General features: G+C 44.0%; 1 protein-coding gene across 1 annotated transcript in view; it reads right to left on the reverse strand.

Moving 5' to 3' along the window:
• The window catches only part of DLGAP1 (DLG associated protein 1), a 322,787-nt gene that overhangs the window by 37,955 nt on the left and 258,259 nt on the right, over nucleotides 1–26,573 (reverse strand). The window contains exon 6 of the mRNA XM_040432120.1: nucleotides 12,232–12,323. Within this exon, the coding sequence (XP_040288054.1) occupies nucleotides 12,232–12,323 (92 nt within the window). The remainder of the gene's footprint in view (nucleotides 1–12,231; nucleotides 12,324–26,573) is intronic.

The following is a 26,573-nucleotide window of genomic DNA, read 5'->3' on the forward strand; positions in this document are numbered from 1 at the left end:
AACAATTCAGACAAGTGATAATTAAACTAGAGATCTAATGAGAACTCCACCCTAAAACGCTGCCTGTACAGTCTGCAGAATCTTGTTGGAGAAGGTGAATGCTCAGAACTATAATTTATGGATGATTCAGCCTAGGATGGACAGATGCAGAAATGAAAATGTTAAAATCAAGCAATATGAAAAAGCAGACTGGAAGCGTTCTGTGGAAGCAGGAGTGGGCAGATAAGTCCTTTTCTGGCTATTTTTGGATTGGGTGCTACTGTTTAATTTTGCAGAAAGCTAATGAAATTGGGTTTACAGATAGGTCACATCTGTGTAGGCATTCTGTTGGAATGGGGATTTTGGCACACCTTTCATCTAAAGCCTCATTCACACATCAATGTTCCACGGACGTGTGCTGTACGTGCTCTCCACGGACAGCACACGCCCCCATTCATTTTAATGTTTTAATGTGTCCGTGTTGCAGAACCGTCTTTAACGCGGGGCAAAAAGGGCAGCTGCCCCTGGCCCAGTTGCTCCTGGGAAGGGGGGCAACTTACTAATGAGCCGCTTCAATTATGGAAGCGCTCATTAGTACCGGAGGACCGGGAAGCGGTGAAGGCTTTGTACTCACCGCTTCCTGGTCCTCGGCTGTCGGCTGTACAGTGCTGTACACAGCGTGAGGCGCTCTGTGACATCACGCTGTGTGCAGCCTTCACAGCACAGCCGACAGCAGGAGGATGCAGATCGCGCTGGAGGAGAGGAGCAGCGGCGTCCAGGAGCAGGAGAGGTAAGTGTTTTTATTTAATTTTATTCTATATGAGTGATGGACACTTCTGGGGGCAGGTGAGAGGCACTGGGGGCTGATGAGATGCTACTGGAGGCTGATGAGAAGCTACTAGGGGCTGCTATGAGACTACTGGGGGCTGCTATGAGACTACTGGGGGCTGCTATGAGGCTACTGGGGGCTGCTATGAGGCTACTGGGGGCCGCTATGAGGCTACTGTGGGCTGATATGAGGCTAGGGGGGCTGATATGAGGCTACTGGAGGCTGATATGAGGCTAGGGGGTGCTGATGAGAGGCATGGGGCTTTTATCTGAGGTCTGATTGGGGGTCATTCACATTGGGGTCTGAGCTGAGGTCTGATTAGGGGTCAGATCTGAGGTCTTATTGAGGTCTGACTAACATTGGGGGTCTGATTGGTGGTCTGACCTGAGGTATAATGAAATTTTTTTTTTTCTTATTGTCCCCCTCTAAAACCTAGGGGCTGGGTGGTTGGAGAAGGGGGGGTGTGGAGAAGGGGAAGGGAGGGGTGGATGGAAGGGTTAGTAGTACGGTACTATCTGCACATTGTAAAAAAAAAAAGTATTCTGCAAAATACTATAGATTTGTGTCAGAAGTTGTGCTTTTTTAATTTTTAGAATAATGATACAGCCATTTTATTTGATACTTTTGTGCTGATTCTTTTATTTTCCTCTATATTAAGGGACACTATAGTCACCAGAACCACAACAGCTAAACGTAGTAGTTCTGGTGTCTATAGCATGTCTCTGCAAGCTTTTCAATGTAAACACTGCCTTTTTACATTACTGCCAAGGAACACCTCTAGTTGCCACTTATCAGACCAGACGGCCACTTGAGGTGCTTCCTAGTCCAGTGTTCCACAATGTGCAACACTGGCATTCACGCTAAACACTCCTCATAGAAATGCATGATTCAAAGCATATGAAGCTACGCATGCGCAATAGCCTCCCAATGCTTTCCCATGGGAAAGCAGTGAGTTGGCTATGATATACTTTTTTATTTATTTATGATTTTTTGTGTGTGTGTGTGTGTGTTGTAGTGGAGGGCGTGATTGCATGCTAGGGTGTGGGAAGGCGGGATCCAGGGGGCCCAAGTAAATTCTTGCCCAGGGTCCAATCAATATTAAAGACGGCACTGATCATAAGGAAGAGATGCTTTGAAAATTATTTTTCAGGTGTGCAGGGTTAGTGAAACATGGATGGCCCACGGACAGCAAAAAACGTAAAACACGGACCCATCACGGATCCTTCGTGGACAGCCTCACGGATGCATCACTGACCACCTTCTCACGGATTTGAGCACGGACATGGACGTGCGAATGAGGCTGAAGGCTAAGTTCACATCACCGTTTGAAATTCATGTATTCTGTTCTGGCATAGGAACACAATACTGGAATTGCTGGAACTGCACGCGGAATGATTGTACACATGCCCGAAACCTGGTGGACCCCATTATAGTGAACCGGATCCATTCCATTGGGCACAGGCGGTGTCCGGCATATGCTGGTCAGCACTCCCTGTATTCTGTTCCTGTGCAGGAACTGTTATGTGAACCTAGCCTAAAGTATGCAGAACATATACGCATCCACTTCTATTTGCACTGTAAACACCATTGCACACAAATACACATACAGATCGCCAATAAGATCTAACAGATTATTTAGGAATCAGTAAGAGAAATCATGAGAGAAAGACCCTACTGGCAAATTATTGGCCCCAAAGTCATCGCCAAACGTAACACATGGACCCCCACAGTTCTGCTGGAACAAACTTATGGCACCACAGAGCCCTCATCATGCAACACTATAAGCATATGTTAAAAAAAACCTGCTGCATGTGAACATAACCTTTAGTGTATTACAGTTCTCTTGTCTGAAAATATGGCTTGGCTATTTTTACTTGTCACGTTCCAAGACTTGTTGAAACGTCTAACAATGACTTACAGGGAGCCACTTCCAGTAGGTGGCATTAGCGAGATGGTTCTCTTTTTCTGGGAGATATCTCTTTGCATATTATTTTCCCATGAAGCATGGCCTCTAAGTCTCCATACACAGCTGGTCTCCTTAAAGGGCTTCTGTCACCTCCCATTGTGCAATTTTCATTAGCCGACATTAGCTATTTGCTAATGTCAGCTGAGTGCAATCATACATGTCCTACCTTTGTCTGTGGCTTAGTTCTTGTAAAAATCATACTTTTATCATATGCAAATGTCTTCACTACCAGCAAGTTGGGCGTGTACTTGCTGGTAGCCGCCGTATCTGCCGCTTCTAGACACGCCCCATCTCCTCTTGATAGACAGGGCCAGCGAGCGCTCTCCTCCTCCCGTTGGCCCCGTCTGCTGCTGAATTCCCGCGCCTGCGCTGTAACGTTCCTCGATCGGCGCAGGCGTACTGAGTGAAGGATGCTCGCTTGCCAGCTCTTTCCTCAGTGCGCCTGCGCCGATTACGTACGACTACACCCGGAAGAGAAGACTGCCAATTATCGCTGATGCCGGCAGTCTTCTCTTCCGGGTGTAGTGTGACGTAATCGGCGCAGGCGCGCTAAGGAAGGAGCTGGCAAGCGCGCGTCCTTCACTCAGTACGCCTGCGCCGATCGAGGAACGTTACGGCACAGGAGCGGGAATTCAGCAGCAGACAGGGCCAGCGGGAGGAGGAGAGTGCTTGCTGGCCCTGTCTATCAAGAGGAGATGGGGCGTGTCTAGAAGCGGCAGATGCGGCGGCTACCAGCAAGTACACGCCCAACTTGCTGGTAGTGAAGACATTTGCATATGATAAAAGTATGATTTTTACAAGAACTAAGCCACAGACAAAGGTAGGACATGTATGATTGCACTCAGCTGACATTAGCAAATAGCTAATGTCGGCTAATGAAAAATGCCCTTTAAGGAGAGTCAGTACCCACCGACACAGAGTTTTCTCCTGTAATGAGTCCTGACGCTGTGTAGGCAGGACTCAATTTTTAGTAGAGAAACGTCCAGTAGGAAGATTCTATTAACCATAGCCAGGATCAGCAACAGAAATCAGATATTAGGCTGTAATATAATTAACTAACCAAAGAGAATGTAAGATTCGAAATTTCAGAATTCAAAATTCAACTGAAGGTTGAGCTCAACTTTTGGGGATATTTCTTTTTCTATTTTCTTCTGTACGAATGTCCCCATTCTTTTAGTACTGCCACAGCTGACAAATAGTTCCCCTTGTCTTTATTCTTGTATAAAGCTATTTCACAATTGTTGATCTGTCACTTGTATATCAGTAATTGCATTGTCAACAATTCCTAATATGCTGCTATTATTCCAATCACTTTCTTTCACATGACAGCAATTTAGGTAATGGGTAAGGTCAGATGCCCTCTGCCTGCTCTCCCTGGTTTCAGCAGCAAAATACAGACTCTGTTTACCGAGAATGGAGATGGGGGCTGTTCTAATGTGTTGATGGACGTAACAACAGTGCCTCTCCTCTCTCCGGTGATAGAATACAGACACCGGAAATGTTGCCTATATTCATCAGGAGACTAGTCAAAGGGAATTTGGTTTCCCTTCATTCAGTAGCATAACTAGAAATGAATGGGCCCCCAGACCCCTGACAATAAAATCTTTCAGTCCTCATCCTGGGGGGCCCCATCTGAGTATGGACCCCAAAGCATCCGATTCCCCTGCTTCCCTATAGCTACGCCCCTGCCTTAATTTAAAAAAGTCCTTATTAATGTTTGTAAAATGCGCCTTAATTAGAGAAGTTGTCCTCCTTTAGCTTCAATGGTATTAGAATAATAAAAAACAATTATACTCACTATTCTCACCTCCCTAAACTCCAGAAGTGCAGCAGCAGGCTCTGACTGCAGGGTTGACTGCTGAAGCCAGGGATTGGCTGCAGCGGACACGTGTAGTATACCGCCAGCCAAAAACCTGATGCCATGGCTAGATCAGAGCAGTGATGCTGGGATGAAGAAGGTTTGGGACAGTGAGTATATATTTTTTTAAATTATTCTGCAGACAACCTCTTCAGGATAATTAGATCATATCGTTTTTCTCAACGTGACAAATGATATAGTCATCTCATAGACAATATGCTAAGTCCAACAGTGTTCAGCTCTGGAGGTGAGGCGGCTTCAAATCCATTAGCACTGCGTGGTACAGAGCACTGAGTTCCTCCCAAGGGAACTGAACTGAGGGCAGTGATGAGTGACCGGTCAAGAAGTGGGTTAAAAGGCCATGAGACAAAACAAGCTGTGGCATTCCTTCCATTTAATATCAGTGGGGGTAGCCTTCCATGGAGGAGAACTAATGCATCCTATTATCTCTTGTCACTTTTTGTCTACATGTTTTATGTAAATTAATTAGACTATGCAATTAGCATTTTCCAAATGGTAGTTCAGAAATAGGGACATAATAAATAAAACATTGTAGGGTCTGTCTCTATGATATTTGCTGCATGCTGTTCAGTGCATTCAGTTGCCCTTCACTCACAGTCATGTTGTCTGCATTCATTACTACTACCCGTATTACTACTGGTCTCTTTCTAAGAAAAAACTAAGGCTAGTTTCATACTAGCGCTAAAGCAATCCGGTAGGCTGTCCTGGCAGAGTAACCGCCTGCCGGAGTTCTCAGGATCTAGCCTAGCCGGATAGTGCCACATGCCGCTGGAACCCATAGACCAGGGATGGCCAACCTGTGGCTCTCCAGATGTTGTAAAACTACAACTCCCACCATGCTTTGCTGTAGGCTGGTACCTGTGGGCATGCTGGGAGTTGTAGTTTTGCAACAGCTGGAGAGCCTCAGGTTGGCCATCCCTGCCATAGACTATAACAGGATCTGGTGAGAAATATAAAGGCTGGGATTTGGCTGCATGCAACATTTTCTGTCCGCCCAGATCCCAGCATTTATGCCGGGCAGCGGATGCATTCCAGGCCACTTCCCATTATAGTCAATAGGCTCCGGCGGTGAACGGCCTCATCTGTCTAGGCCAGATCCCGAGAACACTGGCAGGCTGTTTCTCTGCTTTACCGCAAGGGTGAAATTAGCCTAATGAACAACTGAAGTTTATACTGCATTTAGCAAATCATACATTGAACTTATGCAGATGACCATCCATTAAATGGGTGTTCCGGTAAAAATGATTTCACAAGTTCCTGCAGCATGGCCCCTGAAATAAAAGATTTATACTTACTTGCTCCACGCCGCTCTGGTCCTCCATGCTGCCTCCGCTCTGTCCATCTTGTGGTCCCTGCACTGTTTACATCTGGCTGTGGACATGGTCACATGCACCTCTCCAGCCAATCACCATGCCCATAGCCAGCCAGATGAAAACAGTGCTGAGACGGGAAGATGGAGAGAGTGGAGGCAGTATGGAGTACGTAGAGAAGGAAAGTATGAATCTTCTGTGTCGGGGGCCTTGTTAAAAAATAATATTTACCAGAAAACACCTTCTCAGTACCAGTGGCGTGGTCAAGTCCCTACTTACCTCTTCTTGTTCATGTGAATCCTTATCCAGAGAGTTACGTCTATTTGTCTAGACTAGGGTCATGCCTATTGTTAGCACAACCATCGAAGGTGAGCGTCCAATCACCTGCATTTGCGCCATCCCACACCCTATACAGATGATACTGCCACCGGTGGGCTGTGTTTAATTCTCTTTGGCTAGAACCTTACTGACAGTGACCTATGATGTGTACGATCCTGTATCAAAGCTGTCACATGGAGCACAATATAACAGAAGTATTACTTCTTACATTTTTGTTGACGAGGCAAATTTCACTTCATGATTTTCTCAGAACAGTAACCAGAGGAGAACTGAAATAATTCAGTGATGTTGTACTTACGCAGAAGTTGTGCTTTTATCTATGTAAAGCTGACTTTATGTGTCTGTTCAAAGAAGGTCATGGCAACTAAGTAGGAGAGCTGACAGGAAACATACATTCTTAGGCTCCATTCACACGTCTGCAATGTGTTTTGCGGGAACACGGAGCCGCGGATCCGCAAAACACGGAAAGCGGCAATGTGCGTTCCACATTTTGCGGACCGCACATTGCCGGCACTAATAGAATATGCCTGTTCTTGTCCGCAATTGCAGACAAGAATAGGACATGTTCTATTTTTTTGCGGAACGGAAGTGCGGACCCGGAAGTGCGGATTCGCAATTCCGTGTCCGGGCAGCACATCATGCTGCCCCATAGGAATGAATGGGTCCGAAATTGCGGACGTGTGAATGGAGCCTTACATGGGAACAGAATATAAAACTAGAATCTATCCATATACAGTGGTGCTTGGAAGTTTGTTAAACCTTTGGAATTTTCAGTATTTCTGCAAATTTTACCTAAAACTGATTTTCACATAAGTTGATAAGTAGATAAAGATAACCAAATCACACAAATGAGTAAAAAATATTAGACTTGGTAATTTATGGGGGGCTGTAGTAGGTCACAGACACAGCAGCCAGATTCAGGCCTGAAATTTGGGCCTTAGTTGGACTGCTGGGTCTGTCATCCATGAGAGCCCGGCCCTAATACCCTAGCCGTGCGCTCCCATTGCACCTACTGGGCTCAGTAGAAGAGAGCACAAGCCAACGATCATTCATTTCTTGGCCTGGGTGCTTTCCTAAGCCCAGCAGCCATGATGACGTTATAGCAATGCACCTGCTGCGGAGAACTGGATGTACTCATCGAGGGAATGGGGCTAGGTGAGTATTACATTATATTTTATTAGCATTACAGGTTCTTCACTGTAAGTGGGGCACTAATGGGCCAGCACTACTGTAATGGGGGACATTAAGGGGCCAGCACTACTGTAATGGGGGCACTAAGGGGTCAGTGCTACTGTAAGAGGGGCACTTAAGAGACAGCACTACTGTAAAGGGGGCACTAAGGGGGTTTACTACTATGATAGGGTATAACTACTGTGTTAGCGGGAATAACTACTGTGTGGGACACTAAGGGTCTTACAAGGCCCAGACGGCATACTGTAAAATAAACTCCTAATTTATCCTCCTGTCTAGCCCAAGACTAGCTACAGGAGGGGAAAGGGGTTGCAGGGAAGTTGCTGGGGGAAGGAGGGGGGCAGTTAAAAGATTTGATGTGGAACCCAGCCTTTTCTATGTACGCTCCTGATACTCCCACAACCATAATTCACAGATGGGATGAGGTTTTTATGCTGGAATGCACTGTTTTGCTTTCTCCAAACATAATGCTTCTCGTTTAAACCAAAAGGTTGTATTTTGGTCTCATCTGTACACAAAACATTGTTCCCATAGCCTTTTGGCGTGTCCATGTGATCTGTAGAAACCTGACTGCACTGTTCTATGTAGAGAGTGGTGGCTTTCTCCGTGCAGTCCTGCCATGCACACCATTGCTGTTCAGTGTCGTCCTGATGGCGGACCCATGAACATAAAGCTTATATTAGGCGGGCAGATAATCGTGCAGATCATCGCCAACAAGCATTCGTATTAACGCTTGTTACGCTGATCTAGCAGTGTAATACTGCCGCTGGTTATCCAATGAATGAGCAAATGCACATTCATCAGGTAACTGGAATCTTTCAGCTGGTTTAAAAATCATCGTTTGCTGGCGGCAGATTGTGCTGTGTAATGACAATCTGCTGCTGGTAAATAATGATTTAGTATGGGGACGAGCGATGGCATTAGCTATGACTTCTCCTTATACAGAGGTTAATGTGATAGCAGCGGTCTTCTCTGCGGACGAGCAGGCGATTGCTGCGAATCACGACAATCGCCAAGATCATCTGCAGGTCTAATATAAGCTTTAATGTTAGTTAATGCGAGAAAGGTCTTTAGTTGCTCAGAGGTTACCTTTGTGACCTCACTGGCTATTACATGCCATGTTCTTGGCATGACCTTTGTTGGTTGACCACTTCTGAGGAGTGACTGAATTCCATCCATTTGTACACAATCTGTCTACTGTGGATTGGTGGAGTCCAAACTCCTTAGAGATGGTTTAAGTAAGGCCTCTTTCACACGGGCGTCCTGGATTTGCTCTGGATGCGTCCCGGGTGCACTGCGGGAAACCCGTGCGAGTAGGCACGCAATTGCAGTCAGTTTTGACTGCGATTGCGTTCCGATGTTCAGTTTTTTCCGCGTGAGTGCAATGCGTTTTGCACGCCCGTGAGAAAAAACTGAATGTGGTACCTAGACCCAGACCGGGACTTCTTCACTGAAGTTCGGGTTTGGGTTAGGTGTTCTATTCATTTTATTATTGTCCCTTATAACATGGTTATAAGGGAAAATAATAGCATTCTTAATACAGAATGCTTACTAAAATGTGGCTTGAGGGGTTAAAAAAATAAAATAAAATTAACTCACCTCATCCACTTGCTCGCGCAGCCGGCATTGTCTTCTTTCAGGACCTGCAAAAGGACCTTTGATGACGTAATCGCACTCACCACATGGTGAGCGTGGTGACGTCAGCGCAGGTCCTACTGAATGAAGATAGAAGATCTGTATTAAGAATGTTATTATTTTCCTTTAAAACCATGTTTTAAGGGAAAATAATACAGTAAATTGACTTTTATCAATTTACTAACATCATCTCCTAGCAACCTTGCGTGAAAATTGCGGATGCTATGCGATTTTCACGCAACCCCCTTTTTTTTCTATGGGGCCTGCGTTGCGTGAAAAAACGCTGAATATAGAACATGCTGCGATTTTCACGCAACGCACAAGTGATGCGTGAAAATCACCGCTCATCTCCACAGCCCCATTGAAGTGAATGGGTCCGGATTCAGTGCGGGTGCAATGTGTTCACCTCATGCATTGCACCCGCGCGGAATTCTCGCCCTTGTGAAAGGGCCCTAATAGCGCCACCTAGAGTAAGCTCTAACCACTAAGCTTTAAATGTTTAGCAAACTTAAAAATGCACCAACTTTATCATTTGAACTTTTGAAGTATCTGGCAAAAATTAAGGCAACACGGGCTCCTGCAAAACTGGCTTTAAATATTCCCATCATTATAGTTGTTCCATCATGACTCTGTATCACAAGGAACTAAATCAGAAGGTAGTCGCCAAAAATCTATTGAGCTAATGGAGCCTTAGGCTACATGCACACGACCGTGCCGTTTTTTTTGCGGTCCGCAAACAGCGGATCCGCAAAAAACGGAAGCTGCCCGTGTGCCTTCCGCAATTTGCGGAACGGAACGGGTGGCCGTCAATATAAATGCCTATTCTTGTCCGCAAAGCGCGGACAAGAATAGGACATTTTATATTTTTTTAGCGGGGCTGCGGAACGGAGCAACGGACGTGGACAGCACACGGAGTGCTGGCCACATCTTTTGCGGCCCCATTGAAGTGAATGGGTCCGCATCGACGGCTTGGATGCGGACCCAAACAACGGCCGTGTGCATGAGGCCGCCTTACAAAGGAAAGCCTCAAATTCTACCTCTCCTGACATGTCAGTTTTAGTACCTTCTTGCATTCCCCATGTAATAACAGGTGCATCTATTCTTTTGAGTCTTTGTTATGCTATTTATTTATTATTCCCTCTAGAAGTTTAGGAATTGATTCCCAGCAGTTTGCAAAGAGGGTCCAGCTGGGTGTTCCCAGTTGTGTGTGTCTCTGCACAGTCTGACACAACCCAATCACTGCTGCCAGTGCCATGCTGTGCAGGGACACGCTTCCAACTGGTTACACCCTGATGGGCCTTCATTGTAGACTGCTGTCAAGAGGTTTATAAGCAGGAATAAGGAATGGCACAACACAGAGTCATAAGAATAGATGCTCCAGAATTGTTATTACAAGGGGATGCAAGTAGTTGCTAAAATAGACATGTCAGGAGAGATGACAGGTCTTCTTTAATGTGACTCTAGGGCTGGGAGAGGAGCTTATTTCTGCTGCCAATCACAGCAAAACTGAAAAACAGGCATGGATCTATTACATGTACCTTCATATATGCAAAATGTCGGGACATAGCCTAAGGTACAGTATACTTTTGTGTTTTCTCTGTAGCTACCGGCAAGAACCATGAGATTTAGGGTCCAACTAGATGATCTAGGGTCTCTCTCACAATATGGGAGAGGGTATAGTGAAAACTGCAGAGCCTGCCAACCTTAAAAATAAAGCTGCATAGTGAATAGTTGGTAGGAAAAAAGATCTGCAGTGTACTTTTACAAAATATTTTTTCCTGTACTTTACGGGGCCTTCCATTCCTAATATTTGTTTGGTAATCCAAAAGGAAGCCATGCCAGGACAACCTCTTCATCTTGTTTGTATTTCTCCACAGCCGCTCTGTCTGGCTATTTCCCTCCCTAATAATTCGGCTGGGGATTTCCTCCCAGTAAAAATAACATTTATTGACATGGGTGCATGTTACACCATATGTAACTATTTAGCCTCCAGAACAGATATTTGTATTTGTCTACATGAAATACATCCATGGACGAGGAATACATGAGCACGTATTCTTCATCTGTAGCCTCAATACGTGTGAAAGGTTCCTGCAGTCACAGTCCTTACAAAGTGTGACCATCTGATGTGGTGACGTCAGTAAACTTTCTTTTTTACTGTCTGAACTGATCATATAATAAATTGAATGAGAAAATAGCAATTTAAAGATTTAGAAGAAATGACAGCCCTTTATATTTCTATTGAAGCCGTCGTCCTCACTACACAGCAAATAAATGATTGCATCACTCTTTCTCAAAACTTCTCCATGTACATAAAAGGATTTTAGATAATTTGTGTGAATAAAATGATGAGGTTACAGATGATCCCAGATTTATGATTAACTCCATTGCTCCTTATAGGACAGTTATGGGTGCATTGTTTCTTATGTTACATAAGCTTGGAACAAGCTGCATCATGAGCTAGATACATTTTGTTTTACTCTTAGGCATGCATTCAGTTACGAAATATTTTACTCATGTGATACAAATTATATCTCTGGTGTGCAGTCATTAGCCAAGGGTGACTTAGCATTTCCAAAAAAACAGGCATTGCATCACTGTTCACCAACTAAACTATACACACTACCTATAAATGCATAGTAATATTAAAGGGGTTGTCCCATGAAAAATATTCTACAGTTTTCAAACCGGCGCCTGGATCTGAATACTTTTGTAATTGCATGTAATTAAAAATTTAGCACAGCCAATGTGTTATTCAATAAAATGTATCTGGATAGCGCCACCTGCAGTTTTTTTTTTTCTTAGTCCTGTTCACTGAGAAGGCCGCACATGCTCAGTGTCATCCTTCAACTACCTCCTGAGCTGTGATAGGAAGAGCATGGACACGCCCCCTGAGCTGCAGCAGAATAGACACTCCCCCCGATCTGCCAGCTTGATATAAATCTAGCAGAGCAATGAATGAGGAGATCTCTGGATCCATGTGAGGTACAGGGCTGGTTCCGTGTTTGTTAGAAAGAGGTTGTTATATTCTATATGATGTCTGATTTAAATTTTTTACATTAGTCATGGGATAACCCCTTTACATATAATCATGATTTCTTACGCTCTCTCTCCTTCTACTTGAATTCCTACTGACTGATATCTGTAGGCTGCCTCTCTCTGCTCTGCGGTAGCAGCTTCTTCTGGCCCATCAACCTAAAAAACAATATCAAGCAGTTACAACATTACAACATGAGAGAAAAGAAGAAGGTGAATTCTCAATTTTCTGAAGAGCCTTACGGCCCTTTTACATGGGCAGAGGATTATAAAAATTTTCAAAGATGATAGATGAAGTTTAATATAAGTGCATTTCCATGTGGTACGTAGAAGAATGGCTGACAGGCTCAGACTGGCCCACCGGGGAGGCGGAGGATTCCTCCGTGGGTCCCCAGTCTCCTGTGCCCGAGATAAGATGGAGGAGTAATTATTTCTCCTTTCTCAGGAGAGATAATTATTGTAGCCACTAGGTGGCAGTATCGCACAGTGATGCAGCCTCATACTGGTGTACATTGTACAGGAGGCCCCGCAGTATCTTCTAGACTTCTGGGGCTGCTGGCTGTGAAGGAGGAGAGAAGGTGTCTGCCTCCTCCTGCCCTCCCTGCTGTCAGAAAACTGTGGCTGCTGTAGAGAAGGACCCCTCTGCGGTGCTGGGCTGATTTCTCAGGTGTGTGACAGTAGTGAGCTGTAGGAGACTGTAAGGGGGAAATAGGGGATTTGTTTATAGCAGACACAGATCTATGATCGTGTGCTGCTCTCTGCAGAGTTCAGAGTGGCATTGGGGGGACTCTGCCCTAGGTCCCCCCCAATGCCTCTGCTTTAGGTGCCCCCCCATAAGTGCCCCAGCTCCAGATGCCCCCCTAATGCCCCCACTCTAAAAGCACCCCTAATATTGAATATTCTCCAATTGCCCCCTAATACCCCTGCAGCTGCTGCAGGATCCCCAATATTACTCTGCCTCAGGCGACCCTAATGCCTCTGCTTTAGGTGCACCCCATTAGTGCCCCAGCTCCAGATGCCCCCACTCTAAATACACCGCTAATATTGCCTCTTCTCCAGGTACCCCTGCTCCAGGATCCCCACTATTACCCTGCCTCAGGTGACCCTAATGCCTCTGTTTCAGTTATGACCCTCCGTTGTGCCCTTTGCTCACGTTGCTCCTCTAGCGTCTTTGCTTGGGCTTTGTTAAAGGTTGTGACCTGCAAAGGGGGTTGGACTTATGCCCGAAAAATTCTGCACAGTGCGTCACATTCTGCAGTATTGATACGTATGGTTTACATGGCGGCAGTGATGATATTCCGTATTAACAGGCATCACTGCTGTCATGTAAAGAGATACTGGTGGAATGGTGGAGTATTTAAAGGAGTTGTGCAGGTTTTCAAGTTATCCTCTCCAGACCATAACTATATGAATAGTGGGGTCCGATTCTGCAACCCCCGCTTATCCCAGGAATGGGTCCTGTTCCTCCTTTTTGTGGTGTGACAGGCTACACATACGCCCTGCTGCTCCATTCATTCTTTCTGGGACCACTGTACTCCGCCATCTCCGACGAGCCCATAGAAAATGGATGGAGAGGCAGGGCATATGCTCGACCTGCCACTCTGTCAAGAAGGGGAATCAGTGGGGACTCCAGCTTTCAGACCCCCATCACTTAGTTATCCCCGATCCTGTGGAAAAGTGTACACATGCCCTTTAACAGCTGAGCATTTCTATTATAGTTTGACATATTTAGGGCCAGATTGTTAATTTTTATTTTTAAAAAAATTACACCCAAAGAAAACCTTTAAGGATAGAGAATGTGAAAAGTTAAAACAGCTATGACACAACAGGTGATAGGTGTCTGATTGGTGGGGGTCTGACTGCTGGGACCCCCATGATCAAGGGAACGTGTTCTCAAAGGGGATGTCTCATTTCAGTGAGTTGGATTTATCATGTAGAGAAAGTTAATACAAGCCACTTTCTAATATATTGTTATTATCCATATTGCTTCCTTTGCTGGCTGGATTCATCTTTCCATCACATTATACACTGCTCGTTTCCATGGTTATGACCACCCTGCAATCCATCAGTGGTGGTCGTGCTTGGAAAAATGAATCCAGCCAGCAAAGGAAGCAATATGGATAATAACAGTATATTAGTAAGTTGCTCGTATTAACTTTCTCTACATGATAAATGCCACTTACTGAAGTGAGACAACCCCTTTAACCACTTCACTTCCGGGCCATTTCCCCCTTTCTGACAGAGCCATTTTTTGCAAATCTGACATGTGTCACTTTATGTGGTAATAACTTTAAAACACTTTTACTTATCCAGGCCATTCTGAGATTGTTTTCTTGTTACATATTGTACTTTATGACTGTGGTAAAATTGAGCCCAAAATTTCATTTTTAATTATAAAAAAATAGCAAATTTACCAAAAATTCGGAAAAAATTGCAAATTAGCAAATTTCAATTTCTTTACTTTTTTAATAGATAGTAATACCTCCAAAAATAGTCATTACTTTACATTACCCATATGTCTACTTCATGTTTGGATCATTTTGTGAATGTCATTTTATTTTTTGGGGATGTTAGAAGGCTTAGAAGTTTAGAAGCAAATCTTGAAATCTTTCAGAAAATTTCCCAAACCCACTATTTAAGGACTAGTTCAGGTCTGAAGTCTTACATAATAGAAACCACCCAAAAATTACACCATTTTAACCACCTCCGGACCGCCTAACGCAGGATCGCGTTCCGGAGGTGGCAGCCCTGCTCACAGTCACGCATATATGAGTCATCTCGCGAGACGCGAGATTTCCTGTGAACGCGCGCACACAGGCGCGCGCGCTCACAGGAACGGAAGGTAAGAGAGTGGATCTCCAGCCTGCCAGCGGCGATCGTTCGCTGGCAGGCTGGAGATGTGTTTTTTTTAACCCCTAACAGGTATATTAGACGCTGTTTTGATAACAGCGTCTAATATACCTGCTACCTGGTCCTCTGGTGGTCCCCTTTGTTTGGATCGACCACCAGAGGACACAGGTAGCTCAGTAAAGTCCCACCAAGCACCACTACACTACACTACACCCCCCCCGTCACTTATTAACCCCTTATTAGCCCCTGATCACCCCTGATCACCCCATATAGACTCCCTGATCACCCCCCTGTCATTGATTACCCCCCTGTCATTGATCAACCCCCTGTAAAGCTCCATTCAGACGTCCGCATGATTTTTACGGATCCACTGATAGATGGATCGGATCCGCAAAACGCATCCGGACGTCTGAATGAAGCCTTACAGGGGCATGATCAATGACTGTGGTTATCACCCCATATAGACTCCCTGATCACCCCCCTGTCATTGATTACCCCCCTGTCATTGATTACACCCCTGTCATTGATCAACCCCCTGTAAAGCTCCATTCAGATGTCCGCATGATTTTTACGGATGCACTTATAGATGGATCGGATCCGCAAAACGCATCCGGACGTCTGAATGAAACCTTACAGGGGCATGATCAATGACTGTGGTTATCACCCCATATAGACTCCCTGATCACCCCCCTGTCATTGATTACACCCCTGTCATTGATTACCCCCCTGTAAAGCTCCATTCAGACGTCCGCATGATTTTTACGGATCCACTGATAGATGGATCGGATCCGCAAAACGCATCCGGACGTCTGAATGAAGCCTTACAGGGGCATGATCAATGACTGTGGTTATCACCCCATATAGACTCCCTGATCACCCCCCTGTCATTGATTACCCCCCTGTAAAGCTCCATTCAGATGTCCGCATGATTTTTACGGATGCACTGATAGATGGATCGGATCCGCAAAACGCATCCGGACGTCTGAATGAAACCTTACAGGGGCATGATCAATGACTGTGGTTATCACCCCATATAGACTCCCTGATCACCCCCCTGTCATTGATTACACCCCTGTCATTGATTACCCCCCTTTAAAGCTCCATTCAGACGTCCGCATGATTTTTACGGATCCACTGATAGATGGATCGGATCCGCAAAACGCATCCGGACGTCTGAATGAAGCCTTACAGGGGCATGATCAATGACTGTGGTTATCACCCCATATAGACTCCCTGATCACCCCCCTGTCATTGATTACCCCCCTGTAAAGCTCCATTCAGATGTCCGCATGATTTTTACGGATGCACTGATAGATGGATCGGATCCGCAAAACGCATCCGGACGTCTGAATGAAACCTTACAGGGGCATGATCAATGACTGTGGTTATCACCCCATATAGACTCCCTGATCACCCCCCTGTCATTGATTACACCCCTGTCATTGATTACCCCCCTGTAAAGCTCCATTCAGACGTCCGCATGATTTTTACGGATCCACTGATAGATGGATCGGATCCGCAAAACGCATCCGGACGTCTGAATGAAGCCTTACAGGGGCATGATCAATGACTGTGGTTATCACCCCATATAGACTCCCTGATCACCCCCCTGTCATTGATTACCCCCCTGTAAAGCTCCATTCAGATGTCCGCATGATTTTTACGGATGCACTGATAGATGGATCGGATCCGCAAAACGCATCCGGACGTCTGAATGAAACCTTACAGGGGCATGATCAATGACTGTGGTTATCACCCCATATAGACTCCCTGATCACCCCCCTGTCATTGATTACACCCCTGTCATTGATTACCCCCCTGTAAAGCTCCATTCAGACGTCCGCATGATTTTTACGGATCCACTGATAGATGGTTCGGATCCGCAAAACGCATCCGGACGTCTGAATGAAGCCTTACAGGGGCATGATCAATGACTGTGGTTATCACCCCATATAGACTCCCTGATCACCCCCCTGTCATTGATTACCCCCCTGTAAAGCTCCATTCAGATGTCCGCATGATTTTTACGGATGCACTGATAGATGGATCGGATCCGCAAAACGCATACGGACGTCTGAATGAAGCCTTACAGGGGCGTGATCAATGACTGTGGTTATCACCCCATATAGACTCCCTGATCACCCCCCTGTCATTGATTACACCCCTGTCATTGATCAACCCCCTGTAAAGCTCCATTCAGATGTCCGCATGATTTTTACGGATCCACTGATAGATGGATCGGATCTGCAAAACACATACAGGCGTCTCCCTGGAGCCTTCCAGGGGGAGTGATCAATGACTGTGGTGATCACCCCATATAGACTCCCTGATCACCCCCCTGTCATTGATCACCACCCCTGTCATTGATCACCCCCCCCTGTCATTGATCACCCCCCTGTCATTGATCACCCCCCCTGTCATTGATCACCCCCCTGTAAGGCTCCATTCAGACATTTTTTTGGCCCAAGTTAGCGGAATTATTATTTTTTTTCTTACAAAGTCTCATATTCCACTAACTTGTGTCAAAAAATAAAATCTCACATGAACTCACCATACCCCTCACGGAATCCAAATGCGTAAATTTTTTTCGACATTTATATTCCAGACTTCTTCTCACGCTTTAGGGCCCCTAGAATGCCAGGGCAGTATAAATACCCCACATGTGACCCCATTTCGGAAAGAAGACACCCCCAGGTATTCCGTGAGGGGCATATTGAGTCCATGAAAGATTGAAATTTTTGTCCCAAGTTAGCGGAACGGGAGACTTTGTGAGAAATTTTTTTAAAATATCTAACTTGTGCCAAAAAAAAAAAATTTCTATGAACTCGCCATGCCCCTCATTGAATACCTTGGGGTGTCTTCTTTCCAAAATGGGGTCACATGTGGGGTATTTATACTGCCCTGGCATTCTAGGGGCCCCAAAGCGTGAGAAGAAGTCTGGTATCCAAATTTCTAAAAATGCCCTCCTAAAAGGACTTTGGGCACCTTTGCGCATCTAGGCTGCAAAAAAGTGTCACACATCTGGTATCGCCGTACTCAGGAGAAGTTGGGGAATGTGTTTTGGGGTGTCATTTTACATATACCCATGCTGGGTGAGAGAAATATTTTGGTCAAATGCCAACTTTGTATAAAAAAATGGGAAAAGTTGTCTTTTGCCAAGATATTTCTCTCACCCAGCAAGGGTATATGTAAAATGACACCCCAAAACACATTCCCCAACTTCTCCTGAATACGGCGATACCACATGTGTGACACTTTTTTGCAGCCTAGGTGGGCAAAGGGGCCCATATTCCAAAGAGCACCTTTAGGATTTCACAGGTCATTTACCTACTTACCACACATTAGGGCCCCTGGAAAATGCCAGGGCAGTATAACTACCCCACAAGTGACCCCATTTTGGAAATAAGACACCCCAAGGTATTCCGTGAGGGGCATGGCGAGTTCCTAGAAATTTTTATTTTTTGTCACAAGTTAGTGGAAAATGCTGATTTTTTTTATTTTATTTTTTTCATACAAAGTCTCATATTCCACTAACTTGTGACAAAAAATAAAAACTTCTATGAACTCACTATGCCCATCAGCGAATACCTTGGGGTCTCTTCTTTCCAAAATGGGGTCACTTGTGGGGTAGTTATACTGCCCTGGCATTCTAGGGGCCCAAATGTGTGGTAAGGAGTTTGAAATCAAATTCTGTAAAAAATGACCAGTGAAATCCGAAAGGTGCTCTTTGGAATATGGGCCCCTTTGCCCACCTAGGCTGCAAAAAAGTGTCACACATCTGGTATCTCCGTACTCAGGAGAAGTTGGGGAATGTGTTTTGGGGTGTCATTTTACATATACCCATGCTGGGTGAGAGAAATATCTTGGCAAAAGACAACTTTTCCCATTTTTTTATACAAAGTTGGCATTTGACCAAGATATTTATCTCACCCAGCATGGGTATATGTAAAAAGACACCCCAAAACACATTCCTCAACTTCTCCTGAATACAGAGATACCAGATGTGTGACACTTTTTTGCAGCCTAGGTGGGCAAAGGGGCCCATATTCCAAAGAGCACCTTTCGGATTTCACAGGTCATTTTTGACAGAATTTGATTTCAAACTCCTTACCACACATTTGGGCCCCTAGAATGCCAGGGCAGTATAACTACCCCACAAGTGACCCCATTTTGGAAAGAAGAGACCCCAAGGTATTCGCTGATGGGCATAGTGAGTTCATGGAAGTTTTTATTTTTTGTCACAAGTTAGTGGAATATGAGACTTTGTATGAAAAAAAAAAAAAAAAAAAAAATCATCATTTTCCACTAACTTGTGACAAAAAATAAAAAATTCTAGGAACTTGCCATGCCCCTTACGGAATACCTTGGGGTGTCTTCTTTCCAAAATGGGGTCACTTGTGGGGTAGTTATACTGCCCTGGCATTCTAGGGGCCCAAATGTGTGGTAAGGAGTTTGAAATCAAATTCTGTAAAAAATGACCTGTGAAATCCGAAAGGTGCTCTTTGGAATATGGGCCCCTTTGCCCACCTAGGCTGCAAAAAAGTGTCACACATCTGGTATCGCCGTACTCAGGAGAAGTTGGGGAATGTGTTTTGGGGTGTCATTTTACATATACCCATGCTGGGTGAGAGAAATATCTTGGCAAAAGACAACTTTTCCCATTTTTTTATACAAAGTTGGCATTTGACCAAGATATTTATCTCACCCAGCATCGGTATATGTAAAATGACACCCCAAAACACATTCCTCAACTTCTCCTGAATACAGAGATACCAGATGTGTGACACTTTTTTGCAGCCTAGGTGGGCAAAGGGGACCATATTCCAAAGAGCACCTTTCGGATTTCACTCGTCATTTTTTACAGAATTTGATTTCAAACTCCTTACCACACATTTGGGCCCCTAGAATGCCAGGGCAGTATAACTACCCCACAAGTGACCCCATTTTGGAAAGAAGAGACCCCAGGGTATTTCGTGATGGGCATAGTGAGTTCATAGAAGTTTTTATTTTTTGTCACAAGTTAGTGGAATATGAGACTTTGTAAGAAAAAAAAAAAAAAAATCATCATTTTCCGCTAACTTGTGACAAAAAATAAAAAGTTCTATGAACTCACTATGCCCATCAGCGAATACCTTAGGGTGTGTACTTTCCGAAATGGGGTCATTTGTGGGGTGTTTGTACTGTCTGGCCATTGTAGAACCTCAGGAAACATGACAGGTGCTCAGAAAGTCAGAGCTGCTTCAAAAAGCGGAAATTCACATTTTTGTACCATAGTTTGTAAACGCTATAACTTTTACCCAAAGCATTTTTTTTTTACCCAAACATTTTTTTTTTATCAAAGACATGTAGAACAATAAATTTAGAGCAAAATTTATATATGGATCTCGTTTTTTTTTGCAAAATTTTACAACTGAAAGTGAAAAATGTCATTTTTTTTGCAAAAAAATCGTTAAATTTCAATTAATAACAAAAAAAGTAAAAATGTCAGCAGCAATGAAATACCACCAAATGAAAGCTCTATTAGTAAGAAGAAAAGGAGGTAAAATTCATTTGGGTGGTAAGTTGCATGACCGAGCAATAAACCGTGAAAGTAGTGTAGGTCAGAAGTGTAAAAAGTGGCCTGGTCTTTCAGGGTGTTTAAGCACTGGGGGCTGAGGTGGTTAAAAACTACACCCCTCAGGGTATTACAAACTGATTTTACAAACGTTGTTAACCCTTTAGATGTTCCACAAGAATTAATGGAAAATGGAGATGACATTTCAGAATTTCACATTTTTGGCAGATTTTCTATTTTAATCATTTTTTTCTGCTAACAAATCAAGGGTTAACAGAAAAAGAAACCTCAATATTTATTGCCCTGATTCTGTAGTTTACAGAAACATCCCATATGTGGTCGTAAACTGCTGTATGGCCACACGGCAGGGCGCAGAAGGAAAGGAACGCCATATGGTTTTTGGAAGACAGATTTTGCTGGACTGGTTTTTTTACACCATGTCCCATTTGAAGCCCGCCCTGATGCACTCCTAGAGAAGAAACTCCCAAAAAGTGACCCCATTTAAGAAACTACACCCCTCAAGGTATTCAAAACTGATTTTAAAAACTTTGGTAACCCTTTAGGTGTTCCACAAGAGTTAATGGAATATGGAGATGAAATTTCAGAATTTTTATTTTTTGGCAAATTTTCCATTTTAATCCATTTTTTCTAGTAACAAAGCAAGGGATAACAACCAAACGAAACTCAATATTTATTGCCCTGATTCTGTAGTTTACAGAAACACCCCATATGTGGTCATAAAGTGCAGTACGGCACACGGCAGGGCGCAGAAGGAAAGGAGCGCCATGTGGTTTTTGGAGGGCAGATTTTGCTGGACTCGTTTTTTGACACCATGTCACATTTGAAGACCCCCTGATGCACCCCTAGAGTAGAAACTCCAAAAAAGTGACCCCATTTTGGAAACTACGGGATAAGGTGGCAGTTTTGTTGGTACTATTTTAGGGTACATATGATTTTTGGTTGCTCTATATTACACTTTTTGTGAGACAAGGTAACAAAAAAATAGCTTTTTTGGCACCGTTTTTATTTTTTGTTATTTAAAATGTTCATCTGGCAGGTTAGATTATGTGCTATTTTTATAGAGCAGGTTGTTACGGACGCGACAATACCAAATATTTCAGTTTTACATAATAAAGCATTTTTGAAATGCCATAGTTTTTTGTTTTGTTTTTTGGACGACTGTCTTATGTAGCGGCTCATTTTTTTTTGTATGAGATGACGGTTTGATTGGTACTATTTTAGGGTGCATATGACTTTTTGATAGCTTGGTATTACACTTTTTGTGATGTAAGGTGACAAAAAATGGCTTTTTTTATACCCTTTTTTTAAATTATTTTTTACGGTGTTCATCTGAGGGGTTAGGTAATGTGATATTTTTATACAGCAGGTTCTAACGGACACAGCGATACTTAATATCTATACTTTTTTTTATTTTATTTAAGTTTTACACAATAATATCATTTTTTAAACAAACAAAAAAAATCATTTTAGTGTCTCCATAGTCTGAGAGCCGTAGTTTTTTTTATTTTCTGGGCGATTGTCTTAGGTATTTTTGCGGGATGAGATGACAGTTTGATTGGTACTATTTTGGGGCGCATATGACTGTTTGATCGCTTGCTATTACACTTTTTGTGATATGTAAGGTGACAAAAAATGGATTTTTTTTATACTGATTTTTTTTTTTTTTACGGTGTTCACCTGAAAGGTTAGGTCATGTGAAATTTTTATAGAGCAGGTTCTTACGGACACGGCGATACCTAATATGTGTCATTTTTTATTTACTTAAGTTTTACATAATAACAGCATTTTTTAAACAAAAAAAATAATATTTTAGTGTCTCCATATTGTGAGAGCCATATTTTTTTTTATTTTTTAGGCGACTGTCTTAAGGCTTGTTCACACGACCTTGTGAAGCCCGTGCCCGTGCTGTGGACCGCAAATTGCGGTCGCAATGCACGGGCACCGACCGTGGCCCATCCGCATGGGGATTGCAGACTCATTCACTTGAATGGGTCCGCGATCCCTTCGTTCCGCAAAAAGAGAGAGCAAGTTCTATCTTTTTGCGGTGCGGAGGCACGGAATAGAACCCCAGGAAGCACTCCGTAGTGCTTCCGTAGTGTTCCATTCCGTGCTTCCGTTACGCATCTCCGGATTTGCGGACCCATTGAAGTGATGCGGAATGCACACGGAACGGTGCCCATGTATTGCGGTTCCGCAAATGCGGTCCGCAATACGGCAACGGGCAGCACACGTTCGTGTGAATGAGCCCTTAGGTAGAGGCTAATTTTTTGTTGGATGAGGTGACTGTTAGATTGGTACTATTTTGGGGGGCATACGCCTTTTTGATCGCTTGGTGTTGCACTTTTAAAGTGTTTTTTTTTAGCACAGTTTTTATTTTTTTGACGGTGTTCATCTGAGGGGTTAGGTCATGTGATATTTTTATAGAGCTGGTCGTTACGGACGTGGCGTTCAGCCTTTCCGTTCTCCTGCTCAGTTATAGGAGCAGGAGAACTGAAAGGACGGATTCGGCACATAACTGAGCCGAACGGAGCCTATGGACCCCATAGACTATAATGGGGTCCGTTAGGTTTCCGCTCAGAAGATGATTTTGGAGTGGAGACAAAAGTTCTGCGCGCAGTTTCTGCCGAATCCATCCTTCTATAACGGAGCAGGAGAACGGAAAGGCTGAAAGCTGATGTGAACTCAGCCTTAGGCCTCATGCACACGACCGTTTTTTTTTTGCGGTCCGCAAAACAGATTTCCGTTGTTCCGTGATCCGTGACCGTTTTTTCTTCCGTGGGTCTTCCTTGATTTTTAGAGGATCCACGGACATGAAAAGTGAAAAAAAAAACTAAGTCAAGTTTGCATTAAAAATGATAGGAAAAACGGACACGGATCACGGACACGGATCACGGACACGGATGACTATCTTGTGTGCATCCGTGATTTTTCACGGACCCATTGACTTGAATGGGTCCGTGAACCGTTGTCAGTGAAAAAAATAGGACAGGTCATATTTTTTTCACGGACTGGAAAAACGGATCACGGACGCGGAAGCCAAACGGTGCATTTTCCGATTTTTCCACGGACCCATTGAAAGTCAATGGGTCCGCGAAAAAAAACGGAAAACGGAACAACGGCCGCGGATGCACACAACGGTCGTGTGCATGAGGCCTTAGGCCTCATGCACACAACCGTTTTTGTGTTCTGTGTCCGTTGTTCCGTTTTCCGTGATTTTCTGCGGACCCATTGACCTTCAATGGGTCTGTTGAAAACTCGGATAATGCACCGTTTGTCATCCGCGTCAGTGATCCGTGTTTCCAGTCCGTCAAAAAAATAGGACCTGTCCTATTTTTTTCACGGACAACGGTTCGCTGACCCATTTAAGTCAATGGGTCCGTGAAAAAACACGGAGGCACACAAGATTGTCATCCACGTCCGCGTCCGTTTTTTTCCTATCATTTGCAAAGCAAACTTGAGTTAGATTTTTTTTTCACTTTCCTTCATGTCTGGTGATCCTCCAAAAATCAAGGAAGACACACGGAAACAAAAACGGAAACGGATCACGGAACAACGGAACCCTGTTTTGCGGACCGTGAAAAAAAACTGTTGTGTGCATGAGGCCTTAGGCCTCATGCACACGACCGTTGTTGTGTTCCGTGTCCGTTGAAAACTCGGATAATGCACCGTTTGTCATCCGCGTCTGTGATCCGTGTTTCCAGTCCGTCAAAAAAATATGACCTGTCCTATTTTTTTCACGGTCAACGGTTCGCGGACCCATTCAAGTCAATGGGTCAGTGAAAAAACACGGAGGCACACAAGATTGTCATCCGCATCCGCGCGTCCGCGTCCGTTTTTTTCCTATCATTTCCTTCATGTCTGGTGATCCTCCAAAAATCAAGGAAGACACACGGAAACAAAAACGGAAACGGATCACGGAACAACGGAACCCCGTTTTGCGGACCGTGAAAAAAATACTGTCGTGTGCATGAGGCCTTATATGTATACTTTTATTTATTTATTTAAGTTTTACATAATAATATCATTTTTGAAACAAAAAAAATAATCATGTTTTAGTGTCTCCATAGTCAGAGTCATAGTTTTTTTTTTTTGGGCTATTGTCTTAGGTAGGGTATCATTTTTTGCGGTTTGATTGTCACTATTTTGGGGTGCATGTGACTTTTTGATCGCTTGCTATTACACTGGTGATGTAAGGTGACAAAAAATTGCTTTTTTTGGCACTGTTTCTATTTCATTTATTTACGGCGTTCACCCGAGGGGTTGGGTCATGTGATATTTTTATAGAGCTGGTTGTTACGGATGCGGCGATACCTAATATGTCAACTTTTTTTATTTATTTCACTTTAACACAATAATAGCATTTTTGAAACAAAAAATTATGTTTTAATGTCTCCATGTTCTGAGAGCTATAGTTTTTTTTTATATTTTGAGCGATTTTCTTATGTAGGAGCTCATTTTTGCTTGGTGTTGCACTTTTTTTGATGTAAGGTGACAAAAATGGCTTTTTTTGACACAGTTTTTATTTTTTATGGTGTTCATCGGACAGGGTGGATCATGTGATATATTTATAGAGCCGACCGTCACGGACGCAGCAATACCAAATATGTCTCTTTTATTTATTTTTCTTCCTATTTTTAATTTTTTTTTTATTACTTACGGTAATTGTGGATTTTTTTTTTACATGTGAAACTTCATTTATTTATTTTTTACACTTTGTGTCCCCCATAAGGTCATAGAAGACCTCTGGGGGACATTTGACTTCATTTTTTTTTTCACTATTGATTTCTCCTGTAACTGGGGCTGTTACAGGGAAATACACCCCCCAGAGACGCTGTACAGCATAATACAGCGCTGTACAGCCTCAGTGCAGGGCTGATCGAGGTCTGTAAAAAACCCGACAGCTCCTGCCCTCTCCCGACCCCGGCGGTCACATAGTGCTTCCTGCTCTGCATACACAGCGCTCGGTGAGCGCTGTGTATGCAGCGATCTAGAAGACAGGGACACCTGGGCACTGTCCCTGCCTTCTCTCTGGAGTGGCCTGCTGTCACTGACGCTAATCGTGCAGCTGTGATCTCTGAATGGACGTTCCAGAACATCCATTCAGAGTTAAACATCCACCCATAGGACGTTTATATCCTATGGGCGGATGTGAAGTGGTTAAGTCCCCTGTACATAGATTGGTGGTAATGTAATTGAATGTCACAGGACCCCTTTTCTCATGATCAGTGGGTGTTCCAGCAGTCAGACCCCCAGCAATCTGATATTTATCTCCTATCCTGTAGATAGGCGATAGGTCATTATGGTAGGACAACCCTTTTAAATATACTGTAGATTATGTGCAATCTGAGGAGGTTAAGATTTGATAAATTTAATGCCAGAGATTTATGCTTAAAGGGGTTGTCTCACTTCAGTAAAGGCATTTATCATATAGAGAAAGTTAAAGGGGTTTTGCACTTTGTTTAAAGTGATTATGTATCCTCTGGATAGATCACCAGCTTCTGATCGGCGGGGGTCCGACACCCAGGATCACGACTAGTATCACTGGTCTGGGCGGGGCTAAGCTCCATTCAGGTGAACAGAGCTTAGCCCCGCCCAGGCCAGTGATACTAGTCGTGACGTCACTGGGCCTGCGGTAAACAGTGAGAAGGCCGCGGCGCTGCTGGGGTGCCGCTGCCTTCTCAAACAGCTGAGGTCCCGGGTGTCGGACCCCCGCCGTTCAGAAGCTGATGATCTATCCAGAGGATAGATCATCACTTTAAACAAAGTGCAGAACCCCTTTAATACAAGGCACTTACTAATATATTGTGATTGTCCATATTGCCTCCTTTCCATCACATTATACACCGCACGTATCCGTGGTTATTACCACCGTGTAATCCAGCAGCGGTGGATGAGCTTACACACTATAGGGAAAGGCTGGAAGTGCTCATAGGCCAACACCTTTACCTATAGTGTGCAAGCACGGCCACCGCTGCAGGATTGCA

The sequence above is a fragment of the Bufo bufo genome, chromosome 5 (genome assembly GCF_905171765.1).
Source record: "Bufo bufo chromosome 5, aBufBuf1.1, whole genome shotgun sequence".
Taxonomy (NCBI): domain Eukaryota; kingdom Metazoa; phylum Chordata; class Amphibia; order Anura; family Bufonidae; genus Bufo; species Bufo bufo.